The 10,536-nt window shown below is 39.0% G+C and overlaps 1 protein-coding gene across 1 annotated transcript; it reads right to left on the bottom strand.

The window, feature by feature from the left end:
* Positions 1-3,822: 3,822 nt before the first annotated feature.
* ppic (peptidylprolyl isomerase C) lies at positions 3,823-6,421 on the bottom strand. Its single transcript, XM_068760714.1, has 6 exons — positions 6,317-6,421; positions 5,513-5,626; positions 4,786-4,879; positions 4,637-4,704; positions 4,409-4,525; positions 3,823-3,951 (listed from the first exon to the last, which is right to left on the bottom strand). The coding sequence occupies exons 1-6, from the start codon at positions 6,419-6,421 to the stop codon at positions 3,823-3,825; spliced, it is 627 nt and encodes a 208-aa protein (XP_068616815.1).
* Positions 6,422-10,536: the final 4,115 nt, after the last annotated feature.

Here is a 10,536-nt window from a genome sequence, read left to right as displayed (position 1 = left end):
CAGGTTTGTAACCGTGAGATGAATGCTTGAATGACTTCGGGATTTGGCTGCTTTACCGCCAGTCACACTACGGTGAAGAATTTCTGACAGCCACTGAATGTTTGATAATCATCTGTTGCAGTTTACAGACATGTTTACATTTCAATATTTTATCCAACTGTCCTCAATAATGTGTATTAGGGTCATCTTTGTTTCCTTCACTATTCAAGTTATTTTATAATGGAGATGGAAAGAGTAATGGAGTAGTGGTTATCTTGAAGGAAAGGTTTGTGCCGAGTGTCGGATAGACTGATGAGTTTGAAGCCGGAGATTGAGAGTGTTGTGTTTAATATGGTTAGTGGGTTTGCTCCACAGGTAGGAGGTGAGTTAGAGGAGAAGGAGAAGTTCTGGAGCGACTTAGATGAAGTGGTCCAGAGCATCCCTAGCAGTGAGAGAGTCGTGATTGGAGCAGACCTCAATGGGCATGTAGGTGAAGGAAATAGAGGAGATGAAGAACTGATGGGCAAGTTCGGTATTCAGGACAGGAACCTAGAAGGACAGATGGTGGTGGACTTTACCAAAAGGACGGAAATGGCAGTAGTTAACACTTGTTTTCATAAGAGACTAGAACATAGGGTGACTTAAAAGAGTGGAGGGAGGAGCACACAGGTGGGCTACATCTAGTGTAGACGGAGCAGTTTAAAGGAGGTAGGAGAGAGTGTAGCCAGCCAGCATAGGCTGGTGGTGTGTAAGATGTCTCTAGTGGTGAAGACGATGAAGAGGACTAAGGCAGAGCAGAGGACAAAGTGGTGGAGAATGAAGAGTATTGTGTGGCTTTCAGGAAGGAGGTGAGACAGGCTTTGAGTGTGGAAGAGAGGCTTCCTGAAGACTGGAATACAACAGCTAAGGTGATCAGGGAGACAGGTAGGATAGTACTGGGTGTGTCTTCTGGAAGGAAAGGCGATAAGCAAACCTGGTGATGGAACCAGGAAGTGCAGAAGTGTATACAGGAAAAGAGGGACATTGAGAGGGACAGTGAAGGTTAGATATTTTGGAGACAAGGTCCGATAGACCAGACTTCGATGGTTTGGACATGTCCAGAGGAGAGACAGGGACTATATCGGTAGAAGCTGAGGATGGAACTGCCAGGGAACAGGGCTAGAGGTCGACCCAGGAGAAGATACATGGACGCAGTGAGGGAGGACACGAGAGTGGCTGGTGTTGGGGAGGACGATGCAAAGGACATGGTGAAGTGGAGAAAGTCGATTTATTGTGGTGACCCCTCACGGGACAAGCCGAAAGTACAGCAGTATAGTAGCAGTAGTATCTTCACAAGAATATATTTGATCTTTATCTTGAAACAAAGCCTTTTGCATGAATGATTTTACACTTGCTGGTCTTCTGTTTTGATACCCATCCTGTTTTTGATCATATACAAATACTCAGATGAGATCATACTTATATCAGTGAAAACTGTGTGTAGTGTTTTTGTGCTGTTTTGCTGTGGTAGCATGCACACATCCAGTTGGTGATTCAGAAAATAATCTCCTTTTTTGTTTTCTGGTGATATTAACACAATGCAACTTTAGAACACTGTTTATTTTTTTTTTATGTTGATTTATTACCGAGGTCATTTAACACAAATAAGATGAATCATAATTCATATTGTAAGAAAAATAAAAGGCCAAAAAAAACCCCACACACTTTTAAGACTCAGAAAGTCTTTAAAGAAATGTATCTGCCATTAAATTGTGTGATCCAGAATCATCCAATGGGAATGCATCATTTGGACATTAGGAGAAAAGGATTAAATCCAAGACTTATATCGTGCTGTTGGTGCAGTGGAATTGTATTCATCTTGACAGTCAGCTAGCGGAAACAGCAGGGCATTCTGTATTCACCTTTATCTGATCATGGTCTGAGCACCAAGTAAATATGTCCTGGTTAAGTGACATTAAACATTTAAGTTCACCTGAAATCAAAACCACAAACACTGAACAATGTCTAAAGCATTCTGTTTATTGTAGAAAAATGAGACTTTTCCTCTGCTACGTTTAAATGCTGATTTAAATGCTACATTAACTTTGGTGACATGATGAATATCAGGCAAACCTTTTCTAGATTAAAATAGTACAGTACTATTTCTGGATGATCAAAAACACCCCAACTTTAAAAAGGAACATTGACAAATGATTAAACATGAGTTCAATAACATGGTGACCACCGGCAACAACACACCTGAGTCCAAGCATGTACAACATTTAAGATTATCATTGAGAGCATAGGTTTAGCGAAGTGTTAACAAAGAACATTTTCCTCATGTGTAATTTGTGCTTCTTCCAAATTAGGTAAGATGCATAATGGAGGAAGATTCATTTATGATCAAAACAAGGAATACCCATTTCCAATGACAAAAATCGTAAATAATAAGGTGCTAGAATGATATTTGACACTTGCTACAAAGTACTTTTTGCATATGTTTGTAAACAGAAATTGATATGAACACATTTCATCATTAATTAGATGCATAGAGGAGATTTGGCAAACATAGAATGATTTGGCAATAAGACATTAATGAGGAGCTCCAAAGTTCTGTAGAGTTTCATGATACGAGTCATCACAGTTTATTATTCAGCTCGATATGACCTTTATGCATGCGGCTAACTGGCACCATTCATTGAATATGCAATAATGCTAATATATAAAACTAGAAATCTGCCAATAGTAAATTAGCTTCACAATGTTACATAATTTAAAATGTGGCATAGAATCCTAGAAAATTAGTCATTTTGGAGATTCAATTATTTCATCTGGTTTTGTGTATTCTGCTGCTATCTACAATAAGATGACACAGAACATTTTTGAAAAGTTCAGATTTACAAGTGTTTGTCACAAAACCCTGAGTTTACTTCCACATAAAATTCATATGATGGAATGAATGTTGGATAACAATGATTACTGTTGCATACAACACAATCATCTTTCTTTTTTCCTAACTGACTATGAACAAAATAACGGATTTTAGTGTCGTTCTTTACTTTTCTTTGCCCATCCCAAGCTCAATTTCTCCACATTTACATCTAGTCACTCTCATGCATTAAACTTTATGTCTGTTAACTTCGATCTTGTCTCCAAATCCGGTTAGAAATTAGAAGTTTCAATCTACCACAAAATAATTTTTGACCTGTATTCTTTATTATTAGAAATAAAACCTTCCCTTCACAGATTATTTGATATCACTTTGATATGTTCTGTTAATAACTTAATTTACTTAAATGTAATAGTGGCTTTTTTCTGCATGCAATAAAGACAGACCTGTCCACATTCACCTCTGCTAGTAGGTTAAATCCCTGCTCAGTGTTCGTTACCATGGTAATCTTCATGTGCTAATATTTACCACTAAGCATCTACCACTTTTACCATGTCGTAGTGGATATGTTAGCATTCAGGATACAACCCAACAGGTTTCTGTCAGCTATGAGTTTGGTTATAAATTATCTTTTGGCACCAATCAACATGCATGCATGCAACTGAATACTCTCTGTCACTGAGAACCAGATTTGAATAATCTGTTATGTTATATTCTCAGTCCGGTTACTCTTTGATCAAATATCTAAAATCATAATTTCTGATCATATATGCCTGCATTTGGTTGAGGCTATTGACAATTGCATTGTATCGGCTTTAATGGGATTGTATCAATTCTGGAATCAAGTAAAAACTACAGCTGCTGTACTTCTGAACAAAATTGTAAATGTGAATTTTGGCAGCGTAGACTTCTAATCTCCAGTACATGAGAAACACACCCTCTTTGTTGTACAGTAAATCTCTTAGCAGTGATGTTTACCAGCCCTCCACCTCCACGATGAAGGGCTCCTTGACAGCAATCCTGCCGCTGTTGACTATCCCACACTCGGTGTATGGCAGATTCCTGTCATTGGTGTCCTGGAGCTCGATCGTGTGAACCACGGACTGCCAGAAGACATAGACAGAAGCAGGGTGAATGCACTCGTATATTATCGGTGGATTTCATACTTATAACAAGCAGTAAATGGTGCAGTATTTTGTCCCAGACTACAGACATTTTTGATAGTACTTTGTGGTACTTTTTTATACTGGAACTATCTGCGTGGTCTCCCTTCTTGTCCTTCCCATTGAGCTAGGGTCGTGACAACCCAGAGAGAAGCCACACAGACACGGGGAGAACATGCAAACTCCTACCAGACAGGCCGCAAGTCGGATTCAAACCTGTGACCTACTTGCTCTGAGGTAAGAGTGCTTACCCCTGCACAACCGTGTTGCCCACAACTTCAGACTAGGTTCTTTAAATTATTTAAATACAGCCCAAAGGTCATTTAAATGTTGAATCACAAACAAATAACATAATCCGCTTTGCAGATGATTGTAAAATGTGTGAGAATCCACCTACCATCCCATCCAGGACTTTGCCAAAAACCACGTGTTTCCCATCAAGCCACGGGGCTCTGGTAGCTAGGATGAAAAACTGTGACCCGTTGGTGTCTGCACCGGCATTCGCCATACTGACCTGGTACACGAGTACATATATAAATACACATAGTGCTAGTCTACTGCATGTATCAGAGTTGGAATTGAATTCTCTGAGAGTTTTATGTCAGTCACAGGTATGTTAACTCACCCAACTTGCCCCTAAATGCCTCAGTTTGAAATTCTCATCCGCAAAAGTTGTTCCATAGATGCTGTGACCTGCATGAAAAAAAAATTGTGTTCAATTTCAGGCAGACTATGACTTTAACCAATATAAAGTGAGTGTTTGATCATTTCCACCTCCAGTTCCGTCTCCAGCAATGAAGTCTCCTCCCTGGATCATGAAGTCCTTGATGACTCGGTGGAACTTTGTCCCTTTGTAGCCGTAACCTTTCTGGAGACACGCAGGGGACACGTTAGCGTCTACACAAGTACAGCAACTAAAGTTTATACAGGAGGACAACACACAGCAAACTCAACAACCAAGATTTTATGCAAAATAACTACGCATATTTTAACATTAATGTTTGTGTGCCACAATGCGCTGGCGACACATCCGGGATGTACCCTGCTTCACGCCTCTAGTCAGCAGGGATAGCCTCTAGCAGACCCATGGCCCACAAGGCAGAAAAAGTTGCTGTAGACAAGACGATTGAGGTCATTTTGTCTAAAAAAAAAAAATGGAGGAATGTTTTTTTGTGTTGATTTCTGTAGTACTTACTATTACTTCAAAATAAGTATGTTTAATGTAATAATATCATATGCAATATTTCATTCATTCATTGTCATTTTAATATTATACAAGCTAATTAATTAAAAGCTATAATATTACATTATGCTGGTAGCCATTAAATATACCTGTAGATGCTGTAAATAATATGCGAATACATCTGAGATGAGCAAGGAGCAACGGAACAAAAGGAAGCACATCATTTGTTGAGACTTGACACATTGCGTTATTGCTGTCTGTTCTCGTGTGTGTGTGTGTGTGTGTGTGTGTGTGTGTTTGTGCACAGCACCAGCCTACCTCTCCAGTTGCCAGGGCAACAAAGTTATTGACAGTGACTGGGACGACCTCCCCAAAAAGGCCGATGACGATCCGACCCACCTCATGACCCCCCACCGTAATGTCAAAAAACACCTGGACACACACACACACACACACACAAACACACACAGTAGGGGGAAAAAAAGAGAGAAGCTGTCAATCAAGAGGACTCTGGGTAGTTTGAGTACTTACATGAAGTAACTCTACACTACGTATATGAGGGATATGATAATTGTTTATCACGTTTTAAAGTAATCAATAATATCCTTATAAAAGTCCAAACACAACAAGAGACAGGTCAATTTAAATGATGAAGGTGAAACAATTCAGTCCTGCTTCCCTGCAGAGAAGAAAAGTTCCGACTTGACATTTCCTGTTCAAATGATCCAGTTAGTTTTAATGTTCGTGCTGCTCGAGTCTAACACGGGCCGAACAAACGGTGTCAGCAAGCGAGGAGGCAAACTGTGTGCGGCTCCTGCTGTGTGTGCGTGATCAGCGCACTGCGCATTAACGCTGATCCGGAAGACCACGTGTGTGTGTGTGTGTGTGTGTGTGTGTGTGTGTGTGCGCGCGTGTTTTCTTTTTACATGTCCTGGTCTTGGCCTCCTGTTGAGGCTCGTCAGACTCGGTTCTTGAAATGATTTACTCGTCATCTCTCAGATTCTCATGTGCGCATCCGTGCGCGTCTTTCACGCCCGTGAATGCTTACGGTACATGCACGCGCAAAACATACCGACGGTGCCCTGAGAAGTATTATGCGAATCCAAATATACATTGACCCACCTTGTCGGTGACTTTCGGTCCGGTCCGGGAAGCCGCCTGCGACACCGACTGCAGACAGGCTGCAGAGAAGAAGAGGGCGGCGGGGAGCGTCGTCCGCAGCTCCATCTTTAACCGGAGACTCGGAGAGAGCAGCGGCAGCGCCAGCTGCGGATTACAGGGGATCTCAGCTGGGAGGCTGGACCGGAAACAGCGCTCCGAAACCCACTCGCGTCAGTCAGGCCACGCCCCCCGGAGGAGAGGAGCGGAGAGGAGAGGAGAGGAGAGGAGATTTTTACCTTTAAACATTAATAATATTTTAAATGTGATATTTACACAATCAATGATTATTGTTTCCCATTATGGCCACAGCTGTCCTCCTCCTCTTCCTCATGGAATGGTACAACCTCACCCATCCCCACAGGTTTCCAGAACATTTGGGTCCATGCTGCTCCAGAACTGACATTATTCTTCTCCTGATACTGGGTGAGACGTCCTCTAAGAATCACATCCTAAAATAAAGACATAATTGAAACGTAATTTTTTTTAAACAAAGTTTCACAACTTGACAAAAAATAATTTGAAAAGTAATATCTCACAGACTAATCTCATCGATTCTTCAGTCAGTGGGATGCGACCCTCCAAAGGGTCCATTCTTGCCGAACAACAGATTTGTCTGTAACAAACTGTTTGTGAGACTTATCTGGACTTTTAGAGACTGAAATTTCTGCAGTTTTACCTATCAGCAAGTTCTTCAGCTGCATGAAGCCCTGTCTAGACACACATCCAGCTCCCAACACAAAGTCACCGTTCAAATTCAGAGATGCGCCCTTATTTTTAGTTTAACCCACTGTTTACATGCAAATAAGCGTCCAAATGAAGTACCAATAATAATTTATTGTGTAACACAATAATTAAAACCACATCCTAATTAGAAGAATGCATTTGTTCATACATTCTTAAAAAAGAAATTCATTGTCAAATTATACAAATATTATATTTGAGAGATAATGAAATCATTTGTAAACCTATCAAAACTAATAGATTTTTGAAAATTTTGTCTGTTTTGTATTTGCTTTGTATCAGGGAAATTTACTTCAATATTAACAAATACATCAGATTTTTTCCCCTATAATACCAGACATTTTCTTTTATTGCCTGGATATTATTATGAGATTTTAGAATAGAATAGAATAGAAAGCCTTTATTGTCTTTGCATAGTGGCTATGCAAGAAGATTAGGAGCGCTGCTCCGTCCGGTGCGTAGTACAACATAATAATAATAATATCAGAAAATGCAGGTAAATGTAACAGAAAATTCAAGTAGGTTCAAGCAGAATAAAAAAACGACACAAATTTAAAGTGATCAGTGCATGCAGTGAGATTGGCCAGTACTTTGCATAAAGAAATAGAGTACATTAGTTATTGCACATTAGTTATTGCACATTTAGTTATTGCACATTTAGTTATTGCACATTTAGTTATTGCACATTAGTTATTGCACATAGTGAGTAGTTGTCCTGTTTAGTCCTGATTGTTGTTCAGGGCACTGATGGCTCTCGGGAAAAAACTGTCCCTGAGTTTGTTGGTCCTGCTCTTGTGCAACCTGTAGCGCCGGCCCGAGGGCAACAGGTTGAACAAGTTGTGTCCAGGGTGTGAGGAGTCTCTGACAATGTTTGTAGCTCTGCTAAGGTAGCGAGAGCTGGCAATACAGTCCAGGGGGGGGCAGAGAGCAGTCGGTGATCTTCTGGGCTGTATTGATCACTCTCTATTTGTGTGTTTTCTGATATTTAATACATTTTTAAACAAGTTTAGTCTCTATGCTTTTAGGAACAGAAATGGGTTGAAGAATTTCCTGACAAAAAAAAGCACAGGTATATATATTTATTCAAGTGTTTCATATTAGTAGAAAGTTATATTTAATATATATTTATATTAAATTTATATTAAATATTAAATATATTTAATTGATAAATAATCAATGTAAAACATGAAATATAAAATATTAAGAAAACGGCTTTGCCGGAAAAAAACAAGATCCAGATGCAGAGCTGCTTTTAAATTCATGGAGAAACAAATTTTCCAGTGTACAGAGATCAATAATCAGCAGCAGAAGTTAGTTTTTACCAATAAACACAGAAATAATGAAGGCCATAAGACTTTTATAAACCACTTTACTGCATTAAAAACACCTCAGCTGAGCTCTGCTTCAGGCGCAGGAAATAAAGCTGAAAAAGAGAATACGGTCCCTGCAGAATACATGTCTATAGAGATGAATTATAATAGTCAGCCTGCCGTGACCTTAACACCACGGCTGGGACACACACACACACACACACACACATGCACACGGTTATCGGTCTCCTGTCAAAGCGGCCGTCCATTCGTCTTTTCTTCCCGCCATCCACCGAATTAATTAAGCAGAAATGTAAACGTTTTAATTGAATGTCAAAGCAGAACCTTAACAACATGCTCCTATGTAAATGAAAGTGACACCACTTTAAATCTGGATATTTATATATTTAAACTCACACCAAGGTTATAAGGGTGTGTGTGTGTGAACAGGGAAGCTTGATTGAATTACCATCACTTATGTGCTAACTAACTCCCAAGGATTTAAACCAACGTGGTCACATTTAGCACAGAGAGGAACTGAGCTTAAAATCTTCTATAAAGGTGTTTAAACCACTAAAATTACAAATGGGAGCTAAACCAAAATTACTGTATGTTTATTCAACTTGTCAATATCTGATCTTATTTTGCAGAGATGCGTTGCTCATTTACTATCTTATTATTTACTATTCTATCAGCTTTTTTTCTATTTACGTATTAGCAGTAAAACTCTGATTGTTCATTAAGAACCATTGACAAAATGACAATTTGGCCATCAGAAGGCCTTAAATTTGCAAGCAAGCCAAAGCAAGATTTAGTAACGCTTCAACATGATCGACTGACTTCCAAAGAGATGCTCGTGTTCTTGTTACCTGCTACCTGTGAACCAAAGCAAGAGAAAGCCGAGGACTGTCCGGGGCAGAAGAAGATTGAGTTCATCTGTCACAAAGCTGATAAAGATGGTCTTGAAATTACGTAATTACGTTAGCTGACGCTAATATTTGGTACGCATTTGAATATAATAATGTTGATTAAATGGAAATAAAAGAAAGGAAAGAACTTAAAGTTATACGTAATATTGAAATGTTCAACTCTGCAACTTTAAATATGGTTGGAATCTGAAGTTTTCTTTAAAGAAATATATTTTTAACCATTTTATTAGGATGAAACTACACAAATCATTGATGGCTCCATGTCTGGATAGTTATTGATCAGTAAAATATGTTGATGATGCTGATGTTTTAAAATAAATATTTTTTTTAGCATGTACCCGTATTTACCAGGATTTAAATTTGACCAGCTGTGTGTGTATTTTCTGTATTTGTATTTATGTGGAATATGGAGCGCCTCTGAGTGCAAACAGCAACTCTGCAGCATTCTTACCTACAGGAATACACGGCTTTGCTAAATGAACTCTTGTTAATATTGTGTTTTTTCTTTTCCTGCAGCCGTCTAAATAATTAGCTTTTGTTGTAGAAAATGATGAATTTGGGCAGTTAATTTATTGATTGGCCGGCTCCTCCGATGTGCTTTGGTTTAGAAAGCCATTAATCAATGGATGAAAACACCTAATTCTCCTCCCGCGCAGACTTTTTTTCTTTGCCTTCTGTATTCTTTCTGTGTCGAACGCAGTATCCCCAGCCCCAATATGGCGAAGAACTGTCATGGACCAATGATGATAATGAGGATGAAGTGGAAAAATAATAGTTTATTTACATTTAGAACATATAGGTTCATACACAAAAAAATTATCCTGTGTAAAAACAATTTGAAAGCAAGAAGCAGCTCAAATAAAAGTATAGAAACCAAGGTTTGAGACGAGGGAGCATAATATTAATAAAGTTAAATGAATCTATAATCATGAAATGTTCCTCCTGTTTGAGTGTGAATAGTTTTAACGTGATTTTAATAATCACATCAAACCCGTTTATTTGTCTCTACATGAGAGCTCAGCTACACACAATGATTATTTTATTCCACCTTAATGAGCAGATGTCAAGTGGCTCCATATTTTAACTTCATCTGGAAATGTAGATGTTTGGAAAAACGGTTTTACCACTGAAGGAGTTACACACTGTAAAATGAAACGCTGGGATTCATTCGAATACTTCGATAACATGAATCATTTCTATA

This window comes from Brachionichthys hirsutus, chromosome 4 (genome assembly GCF_040956055.1).
Source record: "Brachionichthys hirsutus isolate HB-005 chromosome 4, CSIRO-AGI_Bhir_v1, whole genome shotgun sequence".
In the NCBI taxonomy this organism is placed as follows: Eukaryota; Metazoa; Chordata; class Actinopteri; order Lophiiformes; family Brachionichthyidae; genus Brachionichthys; species Brachionichthys hirsutus.
The sequence above is the reverse complement of the archived record's forward strand: the minus strand, read 5'-3'. Positions and strand labels throughout refer to the sequence as shown.